The sequence below is a fragment of the Ylistrum balloti genome, unplaced genomic scaffold, assembly GCF_031769215.1.
Source record: "Ylistrum balloti isolate Yb309-2 unplaced genomic scaffold, AGI_CSIRO_Ybal_v1 Utg369972, whole genome shotgun sequence".
Taxonomy (NCBI): domain Eukaryota; kingdom Metazoa; phylum Mollusca; class Bivalvia; order Pectinida; family Pectinidae; genus Ylistrum; species Ylistrum balloti.
In genome coordinates, this window is record NW_026782064.1 from 2,242,707 (window position 1) to 2,270,420 (window position 27,714).

At 35.6% G+C, this 27,714-nt stretch overlaps 1 protein-coding gene across 1 annotated transcript; it reads right to left on the bottom strand.

The window, feature by feature from the left end:
• LOC132547743 (uncharacterized) lies at positions 1 to 27,441 on the bottom strand. The gene is made up of 9 exons (XM_060211544.1): positions 27,342 to 27,441; positions 26,288 to 26,424; positions 25,061 to 25,207; positions 24,728 to 24,855; positions 20,300 to 20,366; positions 19,499 to 19,875; positions 17,034 to 17,305; positions 16,240 to 16,396; positions 1 to 544 (listed from the first exon to the last, which is right to left on the bottom strand). The coding sequence occupies exons 1-9, from the start codon at positions 27,439 to 27,441 to the stop codon at positions 427 to 429; spliced, it is 1,503 nt and encodes a 500-aa protein (XP_060067527.1). The 3' UTR covers positions 1 to 426.
• Positions 27,442 to 27,714: the final 273 nt, after the last annotated feature.

Genomic DNA, 27,714 nt, shown 5'->3' on the forward strand with positions numbered 1-27,714 from the left:
AATACTGTACTGTACATAAATACAACACAAGATGGTCAAAAACAAAGCAAATGCTGATAGAGCTCTACCAGGTGTTTTCCAGTTGTGCATCGGGTAGACCTGTGATCAAATGCATGTAAAACTTGGCTCCATATTCTGTGGTCAGCTAGCTGACTACACACCTACAAGTTGATCAAATACATGTAAAACTTGGCTCCATATTCTGTGGTCAGCTAGTTGACTACACACCTACAAGTTGATCAAATACATGTAAAACTTGGCTCCATATTCTGTGGTCAGCTAACTATACATGTTGCATATTCCCACTACAAACAGACCCAGCTGGTTGTCCCACCCATACATGATCAAGAAAGTATTGTAATAATTGAACAAGTAAATGACCAGGTGTGTTATATCACATTCCTCATTACAGATGTACATTTATTGTTAAGACCTAATCAGTGTCTCCAGGCATTCAACATCCAGTTTTAACATCTGATGGTCATTCACACTGTCCCATACCAGATCCGCTGACCCTTGGTCGGTCTCTTCAGTATCCGATGACCTGTAACATCCCAAAAGATACACAATAGTAATAGATTAGAAATGTTTTACATATGATAAGTGGTCTTTAAACACTGGTCAAGCGTCTGGAAACATTGGTCACTCATAAACGATGGATATATACATTGATCAAACCATGTTATAAACCACAGAATATCACAACACAGATATACCAGTCAAAGAAATCACATGTTTTATAAAATAGTGACTTGTTTAAGTCCCAATAAAATTCATTACACAACATTCACAGGTCTCTTTACAGTACATAGTATCATATGTACATCCTAGTCTTGCACAAGTCCTTGTATAGGTAGAAGCAAATATAAAGTTATTGTCACTGAAGTGAAATACTTTGCACTGTATTTATAGTTACAGTATCATTGTATCTAATTACTTATTCACTGATTCTCCAGCTAGAACAGCACTTAACTTCCTGCAGCAAACTGATATAAGCGACTGATAAATGTGCCAGATTCTTCTGTTTGTATACCAATCCATTACCACAAATCTGATACCCTAGCTAGAAATCTTTTGTGTTGTTAACAGGTAAAACATACAAAATCATTATCCTGACTCATTCACATCTATGACTTTTGATGTATTTGTTATTTTTGCATATGCCTTCAATAACCAAAAAAGACCATGATGGTACTGTACAACGGCTGATTTCATTGCAAGGAAATTCCATCCTTTGATGTCAAATCCAGAATGTCTAATTGTTGAGTCGTGATTTTGCTATTGAAGGACAGAAACTAATATTACATCATATTACTTTCTCTGTTTCATGCTTGCTATGCAAACTTTTGGTGAAAATTAACAAGAATATTTGAAGCTAATAGGAAAAAAAATAGGATACCTTATATTCTAGTATATTAGTATGTGTACATCATTACTTTTCCCTAATTTAACAGAACAATTTCACCTGACACTACTAAATCTGACAAAGACCTTCAAGAAATACAACAATTTAAGCTAACAGCAAAATACTCTGTATCTATTGAATTCTTGAATATCATTGACAAAAAAAAAAGAACAGAAAAGAAAACTTTGGAAAAACAAAATGTTATTTTTCCTGACATAGTTTCTTATTCCAGCTTTCTTTACTATCATTTCATGGAACAAGGTTTATGCCGTCTCATAACGGTAATTTCTTAGTTTTTTAAGAAAAAGGCCTCTTGAGTAATAACATCAATCTTTTTCGTTTTTTTATGTAGTTCCTAAATACATATCATATACAATAATATACAATATAAAAAACAATTATTGAATCAATGTCAAGTATCTGGTTCTGTTTTAATTGGACACTTAATTATACAATGGGACCAATTATCCCTAGTCACATAAGATACGTATGTTTGAAGAGAAGTGATCCTATCCTACAGTCTGTTAACTTGTATAAGACCATGGAATTACTGTGTTATGTATGGTTTAGATATCTCATCGTCATCACATTACTTTCAAACAATTATTCTTAAACAGGCCTGAATCTCTACCCCTGGTGTATTAATGATGATCACATACAAACCTTTATCTAGATTTACATTCAGCAAGTGACCTAGAATATAGAGAGATCTTATTATACCCCATACAAATCTATATATAGAGTCTTTAACTATCTAATTACCATAGTATGGCTGGTTGTAGAGAACAATCAGGAAGTAAAAAACCACCTGCATTATGTTATATATAACAAGGGAACGTAAATACCATTCCTATCAAGGCATTTCTGTTTTATATCAAAATAAATATACGGTACAAATCTTACATTTTCTACCACATATATGAAGGGACTCTATCATTCAATAACCCTGATTGCCAATACAATTAACAGTATTACAATATGATGACATGTAGTGAGACAATAAAATCCTACTGTTAAACATTGCTGTGTTACCTTACTGTAGACTGATATATCCAGTGTATTGACAACTGGTTTAATCAACCTATTTTTGATGAGAGTTCAACATTAAAAAGAAGTTGTTTTACCAGGTAAGATGAACGAGATAGATTCTAGACAACTCACAGATCATAAACTTGTATAGAACTAGATAGGAGCAATGTAATCCTACAGTAAACATAACAAAGAAATAAAATGAACACATCATACATACAGTGAATGATGCGTTACTTTTCAGAAAATCAACACAGCATGAAAATATTCAATTTAAAATTCTGACTTTAAGAGAGTGTATGAGACATGGGAGAATGAAACATGCCTTAAGGAATCTTATATATACAGCATGATAACATGATATACACTTACATACTTGATCAATGACAATGTGGATATAGATCTCCCAAACACATGAAGGGGTAAATGTTCTTCAATTAAGATGTAAAAAAACTTTTGAATTTCTTTACAAAATCAGATAACAGATTTAATTATCAGTAAGTTTATGATTCAAACACAATCACTAGCGAGTAGACAGAGACAAGGAAAAAACACTGGTTTTAATTTGATATTTAGGTGATTATGTTAGTGATCGCCAACTTTGTAAGGTTTTATCATGCTGACAGATCTACAGGCAAAACAGCCTAATGAAGGTTGTAACGATCAGGTGTTACAGATTAATAGGTCAGATCATACCTGCAGACTACTCATGTGTAAATCTCTGTAACATCTTCACTCTATATAACCTCCAGTTATCACACTTTTACTGGCTAATGTTCGGTAAACTACCAGAGATTTCCTATATATTTGTCTCTAATCTCTCTTGGCACATTAATACTATCAGAATCATAACTCTTTCAACAAGTTTCAAATGTCAATAAGAGAAAATTCTGATAAAATCATGCACCACCAATACATTTACTGATCACTACAAAGAATATGTCTATTAGGAATCACTGAGAAAATATATGATAGTTAGGGATCCTATTACAAAGATACATGAAATGTATGTTGTATATAAAACTACAGGAAAACAAACCTAAATCACAGCTCATCAATAACTCTCATCACAAACTAGTACATTATGTATTCAAATTAAGTGTTGGAATTTGCTAGCTGATATTTTTGTGTTATATAGTAAGGGTACTGCATTGACTATGAGTGACCAGGCACTATATCTCAAACAGTAAAGCGTCAGTGTAGAGGTCAGAGGTCAGAGGTCCAAGGTGCAAAGCCTGGTCTGTGTTCAGGATATTGATTTATTTTCCTGCTACAACATCACACCATATCAGATATAATATTACCACATATAAACTGATACATTAAGTACACACAAACTGATCTGCATGTAGTACTATACCAAAACCTTGCATTGCTCATCAACCACCCAACTGATTAACAAGTGACGACATCCTCCTGGACGTTACGATAACAGAAACAGGACTTACACACATCATTTTCACATGTGAAACAACATTCTTAACTTACTTATACAAACAACTCCATTATAGCCCCAATGATTGAGTGTCAATGCTCTTTCTTTCTGCTAATGTGTAGCTTCCTTCTTGATTTTTCATAAGTAGCCTTTACAACCATTCATAGTATGATAGTTCAAGTAACCTTTACAATGTCCTCATTCAAGTTCTTCGGCCACTTATACGTAATAGTCTTGTAAATTTTGAACTACTAATATCTTGGTAACCTTGAGCAATATCTTTAAATCTAACCTTTCCTACCACTTAAGGTTCTAATTTCCAGATAACCTTAACCAATATGTCCCTGTCTAACCTCTCCTACCACTTAAGGTTCTAATTTCCAGATAACCTTAACCACTATGTCCCTGTCTAACCTCTCCTACCACTTAAGGTACTAATTTACAGATAACCTTAACCACTATGTCCCTGTCTAACCTCTCCTACCACTTAAGGTTCTAATTTACAGATAACCTTAACCAATATGTCCCTGTCTAACCTCTCCTACCACTTAAGGTTCTAATTTCCAGATAACCTTAACCACTATGTCCCTGTCTAACCTCTCCTACCACTTAAGGTACTAATTTCCAGATAACCTTAACCACTATGTCCCTGTCTAACCTCTCCTACCACTTAAGGTTCTAATTTCCAGATAACCTTAACCAATATGTCCCTGTCTAACCTCTCCTACCACTTAAGGTACTAATTTACAGATAACCTTAACCACTATGTCCCTGTCTAACCTCTCCTACCACTTAAGGTTCTAATTTACAGATAACCTTAACCACTATGTCCCTGTCTAACCTCTCCTACCACTTAAGGTACTAATTTACAGATAACCTTAACCACTATGTCCCTGTCTAACCTCTCCTACCACTTAAGGTACTAATTTACAGATAACCTTAACCACTATGTCCCTGTCTAACCTCTCCTACCACTTAAGGTTCTAATTTACAGATAACCTTAACCACTATGTCCCTGTCTAACCTCTCCTACCACTTAAGGTTCTAATTTACAGATAACCTTAACCAATATGTCCCTGTCTAACCTTTCCTACCACTTAAGGTTCTAATTTACAGATAACCTTAACCACTATGTCCCTGTCTAACCTCTCCTACCACTTAAGGTACTAATTTCCAGATAACCTTAACCACTATGTCCCTGTCTAACCTCTCCTACCACTTAAGGTTCTAATTTACAGATAACCTTAACCACTATGTCCCTGTCTAACCTCTCCTACCACTTAAGGTACTAATTTACAGATAACCTTAACCACTATGTCCCTGTCTAACCTCTCCTACCACTTAAGGTACTAATTTACAGATAACCTTAACCACTATGTCCCTGTCTAACCTCTCCTACCACTTAAGGTACTAATTTCCAGATAACCTTAACCACTATGTCCCTGTCTAACCTCTCCTACCACTTAAGGTTCTAATTTACAGATAACCTTAACCACTATGTCCCTGTCTAACCTCTCCTACCACTTAAGGTACTAATTTACAGATAACCTTAACCACTATGTCCCTGTCTAACCTCTCCTACCACTTAAGGTTCTAATTTCCAGATAACCTTAACCAATATGTCCCTGTCTAACCTCTCCTACCACTTAAGGTTCTAATTTACAGATAACCTTAACCACTATGTCCCTGTCTAACCTCTCCTACCACTTAAGGTACTAATTTACAGATAACCTTAACCAATATGTCCCTGTCTAACCTCACCTACCACTTAAGGTTCTAATTTACAGATAACCTTAACCACTATGTCCCTGTCTAACCTCTCCTACCACTTAAGGTTCTAATTTACAGATAACCTTAACCAATATGTCCCAGTCTAACCTCTCCTACCACTTAAGGTACTAATTTACAGATAACCTTAACCAATATGTCCCAGTCTAACCTCTCCTACTACTGAATGCTTTAATTTCTGTTAATCTTCATTCTTAAAAAATTTGAGAGAAAATCTCTAAAAAGAAAAACAATCACATTCCTATATTATAAGTTTGACATGTAAAATCACAGATTTATGTAAACTTAATTTGTAATGTTGAACAGCGCTTCTTAAACTACCATCTGGTAAGCCTTACATTTGGTAATTAACCGACCCTTAAAACTTTCCTAAAACTCAGACAGTGCCAGCATCTGACCTCAATCATATACATGTGTGCACAGAATGCATGTATGTTAACACTAGAATGAAATGAAAGTTTTCTGTAGAATAAATACACCAGATGTTTTTCAAATGGACAATATCCTTTCTCATGTGTTTACAACTAGTCTAGCCGAACAATCTGGAGTGTTTTAGACAAGATTTGTATTCTGCCAAAATTATCAGTTTTAAGGAAATCAGTAAGCTATCACACTATGTCGTAGTATAGTGTTGGAAAATACACATGTATTTCAATTACATGTTCAAATACAATATGTACAGAATTTGAATCTTAGTTTAACAGTGTATACAACAAAGCCATCAAAATCATCTGAATACACACATACAAATAAAGATACCTAGAAATATATTGCATTATCTAACTATAATGGCTACTTTCTATTACTCTGTTATAGTAATCTGAAGTCAAACCACAAAAGACCATGTACAGAATTTGGTGGACAGAAAAGGATTGATGCCATTGTAAAAAATGTTTGAATTTTCAGTAATCAGATAATCAGAGTCACCAAACAGTATAGATTTTTTCATGGTTTTGTGGAAGTATAACTCTACTTTGTGAATGACCATACTATCTATAACTATGATAAATCAATTTATGACAAAAACAATCAGGAAAGGAATCGGAAATCTGTAAATACAAATTTATCTGAGGAAAATCTATTATGTATAGGCAAAATATATAAGATAGCATTACATCTCTGACAACTTAATCAGTGTGGAGACTAGATTGTAATGTAAACTGGCCTGACACTAGCTGTAATGGAACCATGCCTGATGACAGCTGTCTCCATCTCTCCGGGATCAACCATTCGTCACCAAACCTATAACGTTATGATTCAGAGTTTGCAACACCTGGTCATGAATAGGCAGATTAATACATATTACATATCTCCACAAAAACCCACACATATATCCTACATCTCTCCACAAAAACCCAAATATATCCTACATCTCTCCAAAAAAACCCAAATATATCCTACATCTCTCCACAAAAACCCACAAATATATCCTACATCTCTCCACAAAAACACACCCACATATCCTACATCTCTCCACAAAAACACACCAACATATCCTACATCTCTCCACAAAAACACACCAACAAACACACCAACATATCCTACATCTCTCCACAAAAACACATTATTTTATTCTGTACTACATATTTCAATACATGTGCATATTCTTGCTTTCAAATCCAAGTTTTATGAAGAGATTTGTTTGAATTCATTGTATAAACAATGACCAAAATTCCTACAAAATATCTAGCAGCCCTAAGTGTATCGAACCAGGACAAATTTCTAACCGAAACAAGAGTACCACAGGACAGCACAATACATTGTCAGGGAATGCATTAATGTATTGTAATGAATGGAACTTTAGAAATTGGTTGAAAGTTAAATATTTCAAAACTTATCAAGTCAAAATGCCTTTTGAGATTTTCATTTTTGTTTTAAAGACAAGTATTACCAGTTTAAAAAAAAAATTGGTCAAAACCTGAGAAAAATCTCTTGACAAAACTTTAAATGCTGAAAAAAACAAAGGGCATTAACTCCTCTAAAATTGGTGAATCTTCTTGTCATACAAAAATGTACATGTAAAATCTGATGCCTCGTTAACAAGTTTGAAAGAGGATGCTTGAAAACCAAAAGAGGTGAAAAATAAAGGGGCAAATAACTCAGAAAAATTCAACTTATCGTCTAAGTGATCAGTCTACCAAGTTAGAAGAAGACTGAGAGATGGTGTCTGGACAAATAACAAGTCTTTGACTGGCATAAAAAAAGTAATACACTTAATGAACAAGTTTATTTTCAACTGAGATTACCAATTACATAAATGTCAGGGTAAAAATGTTTCAAAGAAAGACTACAACAATATGACACCTGATAAAACTTGCAACAATTACATAAATGTTAGGGTAAAAGATGTTTCAAAAAAAGACTACAACAATATGACACTTGATAAAACTTGCAACATTTATATGTGTTGTTTATATAGTCTGTATTCAAAATTCTGAAGTGAAAACTATCTCTATAATATAAAGAAAATGTTGTTTTTTTATCAATAGTAATGTCTCGTCTAACACCACTGACCATGTTTTTAGTTTTGAGAATCATGAAATAAACAGAAGGTTGTAAATTTTTACACAGTCCCTGTGAGATTTATAGACTTGAACCTGACAATGGTTTGGTATGTTGGACTGACATTATGGTGACATTCTATAGTTTATTGGGTGAGGTAGTCGTATAATTACATGGTCAGTCAGAAGTTAAAGTCTGGTAATGTCTGTGTCCATATTCCAAGGGTGTTCAGGGTCTAAAACAAACACTGGCCATGGCTTGGCCTTAAACCATACACAGTTCTATACTGTACTAGTCTCACAAAGTCAAACATTCCATCGCCATCCACATGTGTTAAGTACCACTACTTTGTGTGTACTTTGAACTTAGAGCCTATTTCCGACCCTTCTGTTGAAGACTTTTGTAAGACTTTTTAACTGATTCAAATTTTATTTCTTAAAAAAATAATTGGAATAAAGAGAACTGCGTTACACATACTTAATGTTCAAGATTAAAATCAATACTTTCTAGGGGCTCGAATTTCATAGGCTTTTAAAAAAGATTAATATTTCACAAAAACTTGATTTCATCGAAAAACAATATAAAAAAATCAATTAATACTAATTTTAACATTCAGTTCATGTACTTAAAACTTAATTGGTGGACCACAAAATCAACAAAAATAAACCCTCCATGAAAATTTCTGTCTTCACAGTAATGTTTAAAGTCATTAGTTTTTAATCACTCACAATACAAACCACACTCTATTTCATGTCTAAATATGGTAATACCATAACAGTGTTTTCATTTCTAAAAATATCTGGCTTTAAATTTGAAATGATGTTATAGCAGTTAATTCATTTGATAAATCATTTTGTTATATTACAGCCAAATACCTTTACCCATATATGGCACGCCTAGGAAATAGATTAAGTTTCAAAACCATAAACTTTGGTAGGTGTAGCCTTTATATATAAGTGTCCTATGTAGTTCAGAAAAAGGTATTGAAAATATATGGTACCCCTTCTATAAAGTAGCGTAGTTAAATTGATGGGCGTGGCAATGTGACCAGTTAGCCAACAGCTCACCTGTAGCAGTTTGAGTTGTGTATGACTCAGCTGAAGAATACAGGAAAGTCAATATTTGTCTGTCGGAGTACAAGGGCTTTACTCAGGTAAATATATACCTATTCACAACTCGGCCCTTCCTTGTCACAATTCTTGCAAAAAGAAATGATGGATGACTGCTATCTGATTGTTTCAATTTTACCTGAGATTCACCTGTGTAGGCTATACATACATGTGTATATCTCCTAGCAGTTAGATAATTTGGCTGATGTGATGCAGTTGAGATGAATATGTCAGCCAAAAAACATATTTAAACAAATATGTCACCAAAAAGGCTGACATGAATTTACTTAAATATATAAGTGGTTAACCGTGATGATTTTTTGTAGGTGTCACTTCATATTTGTTCTACTAACTATCAGGATGCTCTCCGGAATACAATGTATTTCTTAAGTATGGCAAGGCAATCAATAAGTTACACAAAGTTGAATACAATTTAACATGTTCTTATCTCTAAAGAACTAAGTTCACAACTTCACAACACAGGCATTTTTCAAGAGGCTCCCTGGGGCTGAATATGGGCCTCATTCCTGATTGGATTTATTTCATATGGTCAAACTCCCAACATGTATAATTTACTTCTAAAATTTCCTTTCACTTCTTTTTTTTTTTTACAAAATGAGCTAAAAATGACAATTCCAAAATGAACGGGAAAAGCCCTACAAAAGCATAAGGAACAATTATGTTTAAATCATTTCCTTGGAACGTTGGTGTGTTCTTTCAGATAGATTGACCCGGACATGGATATGTTATGATATAATGGTCCGTTCATTTAAATGTACTAAACATTTGTGGGTGTGTCTCACATGGAGGAATAAAATCTAATAAAATGACAAGATCACTGTGATTTGTACAATAATTTAGTTGTGACACAGGTAAAACAAGCTGCTCCTAGACCCTAACCCTTGGTTTTTTTCAGTAAGAGGACTAATAATCTTTGATACCTTTACAATAGCCAGTGGGATTCAGCAGGTCTACCCTAAACCCAGTGTTAACTGGACTAGGCTGCACATGCAAGGAAAAGTAGGAGTCAGTCTATCTAAGATGAAGCTGTTATATAGGTGTTTATGGAAGTCTCTTCAGAAAACATATTTAACCTAACTAAAAGGTTTTAAAATTGGTATGTTTCAACAAGGGAAGTAACTACGGTGAGCAGTAGAGACACTATCTATTACCTTTATATAAGGTAAGCTTTTGTGTGGTTCACTCAGGAACATCAAAAGAAATCAAAGTGCACCATATAAAACCATGTTATGGTGGTCTATCAACCAGTAATCAACAATTTCCATCAGTCAAAAGAGGCCAACATAAGATACATGTAGGAGTGTATTACACAATACACCTCATGTTAAACAGGTGTAACACCTTATCTCTGTTTTAATGATATTATTCTAGGCAACATATTAAAGTCAGTCACAAGCAGATTTATTGTTTGAAAAATGACCTACATACACTATGCTGTTTTCACTTGAATGTACTACGAAGACTGACAAATAACGAAATGACGCCATGTTTAAGTAATTTACATTAAAACTAAACTTGCAGTGTTTAATCATCAATTACTTATAAAACTCCGTATAAATTTCCCTGTATATTCACTGTATATTACAACTGTTGTCATTACTAAGGACAATTCATTTCCTTTCTCCTCAGGTGTTGATTCTTGCAAGTGTGTAATATTTCTGGTGACCTGTGATGACCAGTTTGGAACAAGCTGGTGAGGACATTTGATAACCTCATTTATATAGTGATCTTACTCACTTGTCAATGATATAATTTATAGAACACCTTTACAAACACCATTTTAGCCAAGATCTGCAGCGTAAATCATGTTATTTATGGATACAAGCTGTCATTACATGGAAACATGAGAGTTGGTACAGACGTATTAGCTTCAGTATGTTTACTCTTATTGTCTCACTGTTGCTATGGATACAAAAAAATATTCCAGGGGGACATCATTAAGCTTTTAAATGCAATGTAATTATGAGTATAATGAATGTTTTGTTTTTTACACAGTGCTAGCAATATTTACTTGGATTCGATGTTACAGATAGACAAAACTGGCGATAATTGTGTAAGATATACAGATCAGAGTCCAGGCGATACTGGAGTTTGACAAGCGGCTTTCTAGGTATAGCTGTTATCTCAGGTAGAGGTCAAGTCAATGAGGGGAGATCACAACTGACTGGAGCATATAGCATATACAGGGTAACCAGTGATTTATATTCTCAACAATCCAGGAGACTGACATGCAAGCACATGCCTTCGCCAGCACAACACCTCAGTCAGTATTACATTCCTGTCTGTCCACAGACACCATAAGACTTTACTCAGGGCCCATTAATGGACAAATGTTGGCCATTGACAACTAATCAACATGCCTAGAAGATTCCTTCAGTCTTACAGACGCCAACTCCTAGTCTGTAATTGATATCATGCCATGCAGTACAAATTTATTATTTTACATCAAACATATTCCATTCCATCATCCATACAATCCTGTTATTCATTATTTCATGGATCTCCATCCTTTGTAATATGTATTTTCTTCCTTAATGTCCACATCTCAAGCCAAAAATCCATAAAAAATCCTCATCAAAAACATTTCATTTCATCCTGGAGACAAATTCATAAAAATCAATCATAGGGCCAATAAAATGACGTCATTATTTTATGATAGTCATTCAATAAACACATACTACAAGGTGGAAAAAAACATGAAAAAAAAAGTCCAGCCATATGAACTGGTTCTGAGAATGGACTCCGCCATGTGTACAGCGGAGTGTACATTTACAGCTGATAAGAGATGAAAATCAACAAAACAATATCTTGTACAAATATACAGGACAAGATGTCCAATGTGTTATCTATATATACATATATCAAAGTGCTAAGAAGGTAAAATTTCAACATTACAATTCAACTTATTATTTCAACAAATATTGAACACATGAGGCCAGACAGGCGATGACATGTAAATGCTAGTGTACGTTTCCTATCCAATTTGGTAGCTGACAATGACACATGGCCATCTCTTGATGTACCCAGCAGACACCTGTAATCACAAGCCATCATCTAATACACCTGATAACACTGTCCTCCAGGGGTCAAAATGTAAGTAGGGCAGGAACAGATAACAAAGTACCCTACTCATCAAAGGTTTAAATAACCCTTCCATCACAGACAGGGTCTAGAATGGACACTATATGTTGTGTATAGGTTTTAGACCAAGAATCCATACTACAAAAAAAAATCTGAACTAAAACACTGATCTGATATAGATCTTGTGTTTTCAAATCTTCATTCATTATTACCTAAATATCTTAAGGGTCATACACATACATGATACAATGACCTTACCCTTGATATAAAGTGACCTTGACCCTTGTCCCAAGTTACACTGTCCTGAATTAGACATTGAGATAACATAAATGATGACAGGGATGATTGATGGGCATAATCCCAACAACCAACTGGCTACAAATCTGAATGAGAATGCTACAAATACTTATGATGGATTGGTAGTCATGATTTAATGGTCTATCAAATAGGCCTAATGATAAAACTACTGTAATTCCCAGAGAAGCAGACACAACAAGGAAATGATGGAAACAGTCTAAACTTTTCACAGTGTAGGCCAAAATAAGACAAAGGTAAATGAAGTCCAGTTCCTATACTTCAGCTTTAAAAATATCAAAATGTCTATATTTCATCCTTGAACACCTTCCATGTCCCGAGGTTAAAAGGAACCCAAGGCTAATGTTGATCTATACTTTGAAAGTTGTATTTCCAGTAAATCTGTTAACTACATATTACTGTCATACATATATATGTATCACATTATAAGGTTAGAGAATTACTGATTCACTGGTCAAGAAACAATCAGGTATAGTGACATACAATGATGATTGATCGAGAGGCCTGCTGTACACATAGACCTTATCCAAGGTTTAGTCAGAGTCTTGGACAAGCATACCTGCAAACACATTGCTGATTCTCTCATGTTCTTCACACCAATCTATTTCCTGTTTAAAGGGTTTTCAAGTAGTATTGATTGGACATAGGTAAAATTTTTACAGCAGTGAAAAATATGAAAATAATTTGGATTCCCAAAAGTTATATACAGCCATTACACACACTAAACCTGCACACATCAGTCTAATTTCACCTATACCAAAAGTTTACCTAAAGGAAAAAGAATCATTAGTTGAACTGATTAAAACCATTTTAATCAAGCAAAACAAGTTATTATAAAACTTGATTGTTTCCTTGTTGAATCAGAGGAAGTGATGATGGGTCATCATCCTCACACATTCACATGCTAAACAGGATTCAGCATGACCTGTTAACCTCTAAACACGCCACCACTGATAAAACATCCCTCTTTGTTACTCAACCAGACCAGACATGTTGTTGAGAACACCTTATCTTACAACACACCTTTGATGATACTGAAAATGATAAAGTATTTTCCTGTGTAAAAGGCTGAAACGAAAGAATTTCCACTAGAATTATACCCACAGTAAAACAACCATGGCATCTGTACGTACCTATGATGAAATAGAACTTTATACCACATGGGTAACAGGATGTGTGTGATAATCAATAGCTAAGTCCAAGGTCAATCACTTCAACAAAGTCTGTCACCCTCATATTTCAAGGTCAAGGTCACTTTTATTGCTCATATATCAAATAATTGCAGTGCTAGTCTAGATAACAGCTATTTGCAGTTGGATGCCAGCAAGAACACTAACTTTGTCATGGAATTTTGGCAATTTATTCTATGGCTGCTTTTGAAACTTGGCAAGAACTTAGTAACATTAAACATTGTCCAATAGATTTTCAAATGACAAATGAACAAAAAAAGGAGTAATTTGATATAGGATATCTTTCCAAAACTGAGATTTTAAATTTATGTTGGCCACATCATATACTTCTATAAAATTTTGTCACATAATGTTTAGATACATGTAGTTATCTATGTACATTTCAGGCCCAAGGATGGAAACAAATATTTGTAATATAATGTTGTGATGGGATTGAGGAATCATAGTTGTTGTTAATGAGAACAAGCACCTGTGAGAACCAGAGGTCAATACACTGATACATAATTATGATCTTCTGTTGAGTCAGAGATGTAACAGTCAATAGCAAACTGACATTATGACAGAAAAAACAGTTGACCTGAGGCCATTGTCCCGCCTAGATCAGAGTACATGTTAATTACAGGAGGAGGATGCTAAACCTGTCTATATACCTGTAACTTGGACATGTAATGGCTGTGTTGTACATGCCACAGGGCACTCCCACTTGTGAAATTCTTTAGACAGTGTGCTTAATATGCTGTAGTAATGGAGCATTAAATCTAATGTCTTGTTAAGTGAATAACAAGATGTCAATAAATCTAGATAACTATCAGTCAATTATGGTAGACGTCACAAGATTTTGATAAGGAAGCCCTAGATTTCCCTTAACTTTGCTAATCTACCAGTTGTGAATACCACCAGGATATCACATCCCAACAAAGCAATATAGATACCACTTAACTCTGATAGTACAAATAAAAATGCCAACAGCAGTAGATGTTATTTCTTTTGATAAACCTTAGAATGTCATTTAGAGGCATGAAAAGTTTCTTTACAGATTTCACAAGATTTTGATAATCTTCCAGTAAAGTCAGTGGATGGACAGTTACACTTCTGTGTAGATATCACTTGATTTTGATAACCCACCAATCAGAAAGGTCAATGTATAGACAATTATACTACCAGTCAGGTCAGTGGATAGTGTAGCTTGTAGATTCCATAATGATTTTGATTCCTAATCAGTTATTTTTCTGATTCCAATTAAGAAAAATAGGGTGAAATCCAGTGCAATGTATATCCTGAAAATAGGATTACAGACCACTTTCAAAACTAAAGAGTCTGTAGAGTGAGCATTTTCAGTACGTATACTGGGTTATATGTGAAATTGTGAACCCTCAAAAAAAAACTTGTAATTCCTACATAATGTTTTGGATTTTCATTGTTATACCAATGAACATATTACAAATATGCGGTCTCCTTCTATTGAACAATTTTCAAGAAATTTTCTTTATTTTATAGATAATTATTTAGATAAAAGTAAAAAACTGCCTAATGTTTGTAGATTTAGATGACCTTCTAGGTTGTCCAAGGTCATAGAGTGTTACATCATCACATCTGGAAATGATCTCATTACAGCTGTCTTCAACAGAGTTTGCAGAGTTCTCCCCCTTGTTGTATGCCCTGATTACTGACCAGTCACCCTTTATTCAACACCAACACCAAAAATAAAATCTTTATTAATGTGCACAGTGTGATTAGATTTGCTATTGCCAAAATACAAGGACATGTTGATGTTGACTTGATTTTTCACATTCAGAAAGATTTAATTCAAATTCAAAAATTCAAATGAAAATTATTCATTTTATTTTAGTTTTTTTTTATAATATTCAAGTTACATACAATTAGAAAGACAAAAATTCATTACTAAAAAAAGTGCTGCAAAAGTAACAAAAATTACAAATGCAAAGTGAAAATTAACCATTTCCTGTTACCCATTCTGATGCCTCTATTGGAAATAGTAGTGCAGCAACATATTGATTTTTTGCTTTCAAGTTACTTTCTTGGATTTGTATCTGTCAAAAAAATCATCAATAGAACAAAAGCTTGATAACAGAATGGTTTTTCACTTTTCATAGGAGTAGACAGGAGAGTATCACATACTACACATATTTAGCTGACCTTGTCCTCTGGTACCTATGGCATTTCAAAATCTGAAGTATAATGTAAGGAAGAGTTGTGTGAAGTTCCATCAAAATCGGTTAACTGATTTTTTCCAGAACAGAGCACATATGTTGACATACACATACAAGTACACAGAGGCAGAAGCGTTGCTAGGCAACTTGTTGCTTGTGGATAATGAGATGATATTTAGTATAAAGTATCAACCTGAGCTGTTGTTTCTTCCTCCTGAGAATATTAGCCTGCTGAAAGCTGTCTGATCCAACACCTAGGTGCCTGTACTTAATCCAGGTGGTCGCACCCTCACGCTCTCTCTGTACTAACCGCAGCACAATGGTCAAGTTGTACATAACAGTTTCATTGTCTTTAAAAAAAAGAAAAAAGAAACAAACATATTATGTATAATTGTTTAACATACAGATTGTCTGATTCCTTCCAGAAATCCCAAGAAATAGAGACAAAGTATCACTGATATGATTATCTAACATTCATAAAATAGCATTGGCAAGCTCGGAGTAGATCCTTTATAATATTCAAAGGAAAGATATCAATGATTGGTCAAGTTTGTATGATCATTGAGAGTGAAGCTATTGGATTTCAAACTCAAAAACTGACATCTTGCACTGTTGAAAAATCATCAGGTATGCATTATGACGAGGGTTTTCACTGAGCTCAACCCTAGTATGATACAAACTTTCTTGATAAGCTGTACCAGGAAAAGTGCTAATAAACATGTTAAAGGTAAAGGAAAACCTTACTGTACTACAGCTACAATTAAATGATGGGCTGAAAACTGGCAAGTATCAAAAAACCTCAGATTTGAAATTGATTCAGATTAAATTTTGGTGATTAATTAATGTGATATTGAAAATTTTATCACAAAGCATACAGATTTCTGTAATAGAAGTAAGAGTTATGTACCAGTTTTGTATTATTGTACATATGAAGTGTAAAGGAACTGGCCTCCTATATCACATTACACACGCTATCATTTTAATTACCTGGATGAAGTTGAAGACTGACTCTAAAGTAATGTAATGCATCTTTATGATTCTGACTCTGAGACTTGGCTACTGCTAAATGGTTGTACACCTCGGCAGCTGTACGCTTGATTGAAAGGAGTGGAAGACGTCCACTGTGTGGAGGACACTTGCATGGTACTGCAGTGCCATCCGAGTCCAGTCTCTTTCTTTTGCTGTGAGGTTCTGACCCTGCATCACTTTCCTGAGATGATGGAGTGTCAATGTTACAGGGAGACAAAGGTTCCTCTAATCTGAAAATGCAAATATGGAATAAAGTACAGGCATCAAGCCACATAATCTTCACGAAAGATTAATCTTCAGAGCAAAGGTGTGAGTGATCTAATACTCATCATAAAGCTGATTTGATAATCCTAGGCTAAACATTACTGCAGTCTGATGTACCCCACACAAGACATGTTTGTAGTGATGATTTAAGTTTATAGAATGAGATATCATAAACATACGAGAACAGCAAACCTCGCCTATAACATGTTATAATCATGATGATTGTCACGTAAGCGTGTATATTGTTGGTAGTATTTTTAGATGGTTGTATATATGTATCTTGTCATTATCATTATTACCAGGGTAAGTATCCTTAATTGTTCAGCACCACTGTTGGACAGAAATATGTCACGGATAGACATACATGAGGTGAGCTGTTTACGGTAACTTTGTGTATTTGCCTTGTGTATTTGATATGAATTTATTGCTCTTATAAGACATGTGAATCAGACAAAGAGGACAGACTGTGGTAACTTAACTTTCACTCTTTCTCCATTCTGTTTTAGTTGGTATTAATGTATTGTATTATAATATCACAGGGTTAACGATCTAGGTATCTGTGGGCTCCGGTCAGTCCTGACCATTGTTTATCATTTAGGTGGAATAAGTGATACTTATGTTGTTTGTTTTATGCCAATTTTATAAATCATGTACATTTACTATTGTATATGGACTATAAATACCGTATTCGACCCAATAAGTGCCCCCTCCCCCCTACAGATATCTAAAAGTCTTGATTTACTTACGTTTTAGTCACGATCAAGAAGTGTTTTAAGTCAGTTAATAAGGAGATGTACTCAAGAAATCGTAAAAAAAACAGTTAATTTTCAGTCCACCAGCAACAGAGGAATGTAGATAAGTGTCCTCTGTAACTACTAACACAATTTTCCGACCATGGCTGATGAAAAAATAGCTGTTTCTGACAGTTCACTTGGAATGTGACCCACTGTTTTCCCTTCTTTCACAACTCTGATTGCAAACGGATTATTATCCTCAATTAGACCATTCACTCACGTGACTTCGTGAAGTCATAGTGAAAGGTCTTATGAATGTATCAAGGCACTGCCTTATGAATTGTTTCCAACACTCTCTATAAACATGATATACCCTGACCACAGATGGATATTCATACGTAAAAGACATTTTTTTCACACATTCCTAAACCACGTGGTAGATGACCTTTACCTTGTGTACCTTGGTGACGCGTGCTCAGCCCAGTAACAACAACTGAATAGGCATAGTCCATTATTTAACAGGTAAGATGACCATTGATACAGCAGATTAAGAAATAATATTTTCATGTGTGATAGATTATCTGACAGAAACAAATGAAGCAGTTAGATATCAAATGACAAATAAAATAGTTGTGCTAAAACAGGCAAGTATGAATGGAATTTTATATCTTTATCATAAATAAATTCCCTTTTGTGTCATCATGTTAAGATGTTCTGAAACAATTTATCGACGAGCACATAATGACAGAGTGCACCTTGTTACATAGAGGTTGACACTAAAATTATGGCAACCACAGACACATCACAATCTCACAAAGGGGGCCGCATCAAGTCGTATGGAATTTCTTTCAAGTTAAAAGTTGTGGAGTTTGCCAAGGAATGGGGAAACAGCAAAGCATCAAAGCAGTACAGTAGAGATAGGAAGCGAATTTGCGATTGGAGACAAAAAGAGAGTGAATTGAAAACCTCTTTACAAAACACCTCAAAAAGGAGACGGAAAGTTCCTGGTGGAGGCAGATTTTTTAGTACTGAATGTGTTTCTTTTACATCTAAGATAGTCTCTAATAAGCGCCCCCCTTAATTGCAATTTTTTTAAGCACCCAGGGCGCTTATTGGATCGAATACAGTACATACTTGATTGTTGAATATGTAATTATGTAGTCTAGATTGTGCATTTAAAATTATAAAAAAATGTATGGAAGCCCTGTTTGTCCCAGTGTTGAATGTAGTGGGTATGCATGCAGGTGGAGAAAGGTTTTTTTCATTTTTCTCTCATTGTGCCCAATGCTTTGCTGAGTTGACATGACGTCAAAGTTATGAAAAAGGAATCCCTGGTGTCAACCCTTGGATGAGACAAGAAAATATTACAAATAAAATTGTGAATATACTATATTAAATAGGCTATTACGAACATCTAAATCTCACCTTTCTAGGCAGATGGCAGCACTCTCTAACTGTCCCAGATGTACTAGGGCATCAGCCTTATACAAAACGCTCCTGGTGTCTTCCTTAGCAACAGGAGCAGACAACTCTCCACTGTCAGACCTCAACCTCTTCCTTTGTTGTGACCCAGACAAATGAAAAGTTTGGGTATTTTGAAACATCTGTGAGCTTAACATTGACTGGTCTTGTGACTGGTCACTATGGTAAGCTGAGAGACCCTGAGACTGAGCATCACATGAGAGAACTCTATCACAGACAGTGATACAGTCTGTGTAAAGCTTGGCATGGAGTAAGGAATACTCAACTTCCTGATATATCTGTACTACTGATGGTAATCTCACCTCACTGCTACCTCCTGCCTGTATCAAACAAATTTTATTAATTAAAGAAAGCTATCTACCTTTTAAAGAATTTTGTATTCAATCAATCTCATTAATTAGAAACATTATCAACAATTAAAATTTCCACAAAACCTTACCTTTCAACATTTGGTGCAAAACTGTAAAATGTTCCAAGCAAAGAAAAACACAAATCATGAAAAAGCATTGGATCACGGTAGCCACCCTTTTTATTACAGTTAATAAAACTGTTTAGAACAGGGGAAGAAAAACAATATAAAAGGACTCCATACAGAGAGGCCAATTAGACATGACTCGATGAGGTTTTGGTGACAAGAATATATGAAATGTTGCTATGAATAAGGTAAATATTCTCCAGAAAATTCTAGCTCTTTTAAATCACATGACTTTTGCTCAATTTGATCAATAAATCATAAATGCCTACCTTAAAATTATCAATCTGATGCAAGCAACTTAATAAGTCAAGATATTTTTGACAAGCGGCATCAAATCTGAAAAAAAAAAAAATCAAAAAAATCTAATTACTGCACTTCTGAACTTTTAAGTAATATAGAAAATATTAAAAGAATACATATCAAATTTGGGGATATCCCAGACTTATTTTTGACAGAAAATTTTCCAATGCATCAATTAATTTACATATAGAATTGGTTTTTTACAATATAAGCCCTAAAAAGTACTTTTCATTGTTCTCAGGTATGAAAATATGTTAACATGATTAAGATACATCGCAGATTTTACTCTACACTTGGCCTGGTCACACTTACCATATAAGATGTTGACTGTAGACAGCCAGTATATACTGGGCCTGGTCACACTTACCATATAAGATGTTGACTGTAGACAGCTAGTATATACTGGGCCTGGTCACACTTACCATATAAGATGTTGACTGTAGACAGCTAGTATATACTGGGCCTGGTCACACTTACCATATAAGATGTTGACTGTAGACAGCCAGTATATACTGGGCCTGGTCACACTTACCATATAAGATGTTGGGCTAACAGTATATACTGGGCCTGGTCACACTTACCATATAAGATGTTGACAGTAGACAGCCAGTATATACTGGGCCTGGTCACACTTACCATATAAGATGTTGACTGTAGACAGCCAGTATATACTGGGCCTGGTCACATTTACCATATAAGATGTTGACTGTAGACAGTCAGTATACTGGGCCTGGTCACACTTACCATATAAGATGTTGACTGTAGACAGCTAGTATATACTGGGCCTGGTCACACTTACCATATAAGATGTTGACAGTACACAGTCAGTATACTGGGCCTGGTCACACTTACCATATAAGATGTTGACTGTAGACAGCCAGTATATACTGGGCCTGGTCACACTTACCATATAAGATGTTGACTGTAGACAGCCAGTATATACTGGGCCTGGTCACACTTACCATATAAGATGTTGACAGTACACAGCCAGTATATACTGGGCGTGGTCACACTTACCATATAAGATGTTGACAGTACTTACAGTTGACAGTAGACAGCCAGTATATACTGGGCCTGGTCACACTTACCATATATATAAGATGTTGGTCACACAGTATATACTGGGCTTGGTCACACTTACAATATAAGATGTTGACAGTACACAGTCAGTATACTGGGCTTGGTCACACTTACCATATATATAAGATGTTGACAGTACACAGTCAGTATACTGGGCCTGGTCACACTTACATATATATAAGATGTTGACAGTAGACAACCAGTATATACTGGGCCTGGTCACACTTACCATATAAGATGTTGACAGTAGACAACCAGTATATACTGGGCCTGGTCACACTTACCATATAAGATGTTGACAGTACACAGCCAGTATATACTAGGCTTGGTCGCACTTACCATATAAGATGTTGACAGTACACAGTCAGTATACTGGGCCTGGTCACACTTACCCTATATATAAGATGTTGACAGTACACAGTCAGTATACTGGGCTTGGTCACACTTACAATATAAGATGTTGACAGTACACAGCCAGTATATACTGGGCTTGGTCACACTTACCATATAAGATGTTGACAGTACACGGTCATTATACTGGGTCTGGTCACACTTACCATATAAGATGTTGACAGTAGACAGCTAGTATATACTGGGCCTGGTCACACTTACCCTATATATAAGATGTTGACAGTACACAGTCAGTATACTGGGCTTGGTCACACTTACAATGTAAGATGTTGACTGTACATGGCCAGTATATACTGGGCCTGGTCACACTTACCATATAAGATGTTGACAGTACAGTCAGTATATACTGGGCCTGGTCGCACTTACCATATAAGATGTTGACTGTACACGGCCAGTATATACTGGGCCTGGTCACACTTACAATGTAAGATGTTGACTGTACACGGCCAGTATATACTGGGCCTGGTCACACTTACCATATAAGATGTTGACAGTACAGTCAGTATATACTGGGCCTGGTCGCACTTACCATATAAGATGTTGACTGTAGACAGCCAGTATCTCCTGGGCTTGGTCACACTTACCATATAAGATGTTGACTGTTGACAGCCAGTATATACTGGGCCTGGTCACACTTACCATATAAGATGTTGACTGTAGACAGCCAGTATATACTGGGCCTGGTCACATTTACCATATAAGATGTTGACTGTAGACAGCCAGTATCTCCTGGGCTTGGTCACACTTACCATATAAGATGCTGACAGTACACGGTCAGTATACGGGGCCTGGTCACACTTACCATATATATAAGATGTTGACAGTACACAGTCAGTATACTGGGCTTGGTCACACTTACAATATAAGATGTTGACAGTAGACAGCCAGTATATACTGGGCCTGGTCACACTTACCATATAAGATGTTGACAGTAGACAACCAGTATATACTGGGCCTGGTCACACTTACCATATAAGATGTTGACAGTAGACAGCTAGTATATACTGGGCCTGGTCACACTTACCATATAAGATGTTGACAGTACAGTCAGTATATACTGGGCCTGGTCGCACTTACCATATAAGATGTTGACAGTACACAGCCAGTATATACTGGGCCTGGTCACACTTACCATATAAGATGTTGACAGTAGACAGCCAGTATATACTGGGCCTGGTCACACTTACCATATAAGATGTTGACTGTAGACAGTCAGTATACTGGGCCTGGTCACACTTACCATATAAGATGTTGACTGTAGACAGCCAGTATATACTGGGCCTGGTCACATTTACCATATAAGATGTTGACTGTAGACAGTCAGTATACTGGGCCTGGTCACACTTACCATATAAGATGTTGACTGTAGACAGCCAGTATATACTGGGCCTGGTCACATTTACCATATATATAAGATGTTGACTGTAGACAGCTAGTATATACTGGGCCTGGTCACACTTACCATATAAGATGTTGACAGTACACAGTCAGTATACTGGGCCTGGTCACACTTACCCTATATATAAGATGTTGACAGTACACAGTCAGTATATACTGGGCTTGGTCACACTTACAATATAAGATGTTGACAGTAGACAGCCAGTATATACTGGGCCTGGTCACACTTACAATATAAGATGTTGACAGTAGACAGCCAGTATATACTGGGCTTGGTCGCACTTACCATATAAGATGTTGACTGTAGACAGCCAGTATATACTGGGCTTGGTCGCACTTACCATGTAACATGTTGACAGAACACAGTCAGTGTATACTGGGCCTGGTCACACTTACCATATATATAAGATGTTGACAGTACACAGTCAGTATACTGGGCTTGGTCACACTTACAATATAAGATGTTGACAGTAGACAACCAGTATATACTGGGCCTGGTCGCACTTACCATGTAACATGTTGACAGAACACAGCCAGTGTATACTGGGCTTGGTCGCACTTACCATGTAACATGTTGACAGAACACAGCCAGTGTATACTGGGCCTGGTCACACTTACCATATAAGATGCTGACAGTACACGGTCAGTATACGGGGCCTGGTCACACTTACCATATAAGATGTTGACAGTACACAGTCAGTATACTGGGCTTGGTCACACTTACAATATAAGATGTTGACAGTAGACAACCAGTATATACTGGGCCTGGTCACACTTACCATATATATAAGATGTTGACAGTACACAGCCAGTATATACTGGGCATGGTCACACTTACTATATAAGATGTTGACAGTAGACAGCTAGTATATACTGGGCCTGGTCACACTTACCCTATATATAAGATGTTGACAGTACACAGTCAGTATACTGGGCCTGGTCACACTTACCCTATATATAAGATGTTGACAGTACACAGTCAGTATACTGGGCCTGGTCACACTTACCCTATATATAAGATGTTGACAGTACACAGTCAGTATATACTAGGCTTGGTCGCACTTACCATATAAGATGTTGACAGTACACAGCCAGTATATACTGGGCCTGGTCGCACTTACCATTTTCTATGTTGTCATTAGTCTTGCTGTTTATAGTGGGCCTGGTCACACTTACCATATAAGATGTTGACAGTAGACAGCTAGTATATACTGGGCCTGGTCACACTTACCATATATATAAGATGTTGACAGTACACAGCCAGTATATACTGGGCCTGGTCACACTTACTATATAAGATGTTGACAGTAGACAGCCAGTATATACTGGGCCTGGTCACACTTACAATGTAAGATGTTGACTGTACATGGCCAGTATATACTGGGCCTGGTCACACTTACCATATAAGATGTTGACAGTACAGTCAGTATATACTGGGCCTGGTCGCACTTACCATATAAGATGTTGACTGTACACGGCCAGTATATACTGGGCCTGGTCACACTTACTTTTGAAGCTGCAGACAGCGTTTTGCTAGCAGATATTGGGCCTGGATGAGTGTGATCTGTTGGTGACAAGGACTCAGGCAGCGATGCAGCAAACACTGTCTCTCTTCCTGCTTCTCATTTTCCAAAGCCTTCAAGATAGAAGAATCATAAGACAATTAGCCAGGATGTTGAAAGGAGATAAAGCTATGAGGATATTGAGGGGACATACAGTAACAAGGCCTTAAAAATCAATACCTTCATAGGATAGCTACAAAAAATAAATGTGACAAATGTTCATGAGCAGACTTAGGAGACATACAAACAGTACCATGAAGATTGAAGAGACATACTTACAGTAATGAGGAGATTGAGAGACTCCAGCTCAGCGTCATGTAGACCAAGACTCTGGTATTCTTGGGACAGACAGTATAGTGGCCAGAGGTAGCTGAAATCCTGTATGAGGGCCTCCTTGTACTTCTCTATGGCACAGTGATGCTTATTCTAAACAACAGAACAAAACCTTGGTTTCCATGATACTGTCATATCACTGATTATTATACATCATACCCTTCACTTAATCAAGAGATTCCAGATTACAATTATTTGTGGCTAGGGATGTTTTTCATACTCTATTAAATAACTGGGTTGAGTGGTCCTTATCCTAATAATCAGACATTTAAGAATGAATTCATTGAGCTTTAGAGAATTTGTTTCCTTCCTATAAATATGTTTTGATCTAATATCAATAAAGTTTCATGTATGTACCATTTCATTTCATAACTGACATTTATCAAAATCACTTGAACATTACTGTGGTATTCATATCGCACCATGCTTTCTTGTCTTTTTTTTATCTGTACCAAGCTTTTTTTTCGTTTTCTTTTACTTCTTTCTTTTTTTACTCCAGCAAATTTCACATTTTAAATAACTTTAACCTCTTGTTATTAAGGATGGGATACACATATATTGTGGTTTTCCTGGGGAGGTAAATAACGATATATCACAATTTTTCATTCTAGCATAATTCAATAATTTTTTTAAAGAAAAAAATATGTACATAAACAATCACTAGCTTAATTTGATAAAGTGATGTACTGAAAACTAAATACCTTTGAAGTTATATAACACCACACAAATTTAACAAAACATAACAACACATCTAACAAGTAGAATTTGGTTTTCAATAAAAAATTTTGTGCAATGTCATCCATTAATTACCTACCTCTATCATGAATACAAATTTTTTTCAAAGAAATTCTCTTCTTAAATTTTGTTTTTAAAGAAATAACTAAAAACATGAAATTGTTATAAAAAATCCTCAAGCTGAATACAAATTTACAAATTTTATTCTTTTTTCACAAAACATTTATTCATGATTATATTGGCAGACTGCCAAGGTTTTGTTGGGGCCTTCGGGTCAGCCTTCATAAACATTTTTTTTTTAATTCTACATCAATAGCAAAACAAGCAATCACCAGAATCACTCTTTTTTGTTCAGATTGCAGTGTGTTACTATTGTGCCATCAAACTACATATTAGTGGCATGTCCACAACTTAATATTGTTCATACTCATTGCATACCAGTTTTGAGAAGCAAGCTCCTATGAGACTGGAATGAAGAGACTTTAATTTGACATTGTCCACCACTACCGTGTTTGCAGCTTTCCCCAGCAGCATCAATGCATCAATATAATTGCCATTTTCATACTCCAGGCACGCTGTACAGAAGACAAACACACTCATGCATACAGATATTCCAGCATATTGTAGAACAGGTTCTAGATTGGTAATTCAAATAAAATATGCAACGTTAATATGATAAAAAGTTATCTCAATTTTGATTGTTGTATGATGTAATATCAGTTTTCATTGTCAGATGACTGATCAACAAAACAATTTCATTCCTTAGCACTATGATCATCCTCCTGATAAGCTTAATCTCAGAAAGCAATTAAACACAAGTCAAACAGCTGTTGAAAATGTTAAACAAAGCACTATATAAACATGTCCAACTAATCAAAAGTTATCATTTCCCATACAATTTTACCATTTCAACCAAAGAGCTTCTTGTTATTTCTGCAAAATCAGATTTCAACATTGAAATGTAGGTGCTTTTCTGACATCAGCCAAACATAGAATTGTTATGGGAGTGTCAGTGTATTCCTGTCACTTACCCAACATATATTTGGTGTAAGACTACCAATGTGTTCCTACCACTTACCAAACATATATTTGGTATCAGTGTGTCCCTACCCCTTACCAACATAAATTTAGTACAAGGATACCAGTGTGTTCCTTTCACTTAAACAACATATATTTGGTATAAGACTACCATTGTGTTCCTGTCAATTAAACAACATATATTTGGTATAAGGATACCAGTGTGTTCCTGTCACTTACCCAACATATATTTGGTATAAGGATACCAGTGTGTTCCGGTCATTTACCCAACATATATTTGGTATAGGGATACCAGTGTGTTCCTGTCACTTACCCAACATATATTTGGTATAAGGATACCAGTGTGTTCCTGTCACTTACCCAACATATATTTGGTATAAGGATACCAGTGTGTTCCTGTCACTTACCCAACATATATTTGGTATAAGGATACCAGTGTGTTCCTGTCACTTACCCAACATATATTTGGTATAGGGATACCAATGTGTCTCAGTCACATTTTGCAGGACAAGTTTGCTTTGTTCTTGCTTGCCTGGCATTGAGAACATGAACATTGCCATCAGGAGGTGTACTTTATCAGTAACAGATGTTACCCAGTCAGTGCCACAAACTGTCCTTGGTGTCAACATTAGATGGAATGGAATTATAAATAATCCACAGGTCTGGTCAATCTGTGTAAATGTCAAATATAGTGGACAAATTTTATAAATAAACTTAATTTAACAAGAGTTATAATTTAAATGTTATGAACTACTTGTAGGTGTCTTTATATTTGAAGAAAAAGACAGTATCTAAAGAAAACCCTTAAACCAGCTTTATTTCTATGA

Bases quoted from the DNA above. Each gene is read 5' to 3' on its own strand.
- LOC132547743 (XM_060211544.1), bottom strand. From the start codon at position 27,441: ATGTTCATGTTCTCAATGCCAGGCAAGCAAGAACAAAGCAAACTTGTC. The intron at 24,856-25,060 runs GTAAGTATGTCT...TCTATCTTGAAG, and splicing joins CTCTCAATCTCCTCATTACT to GCTTTGGAAAATGAGAAGCA. The intron at 19,876-20,299 runs GTAGGCATTTAT...TGTTTGATACAG, and splicing joins ATCAGATTGATAATTTTAAG to GCAGGAGGTAGCAGTGAGGT.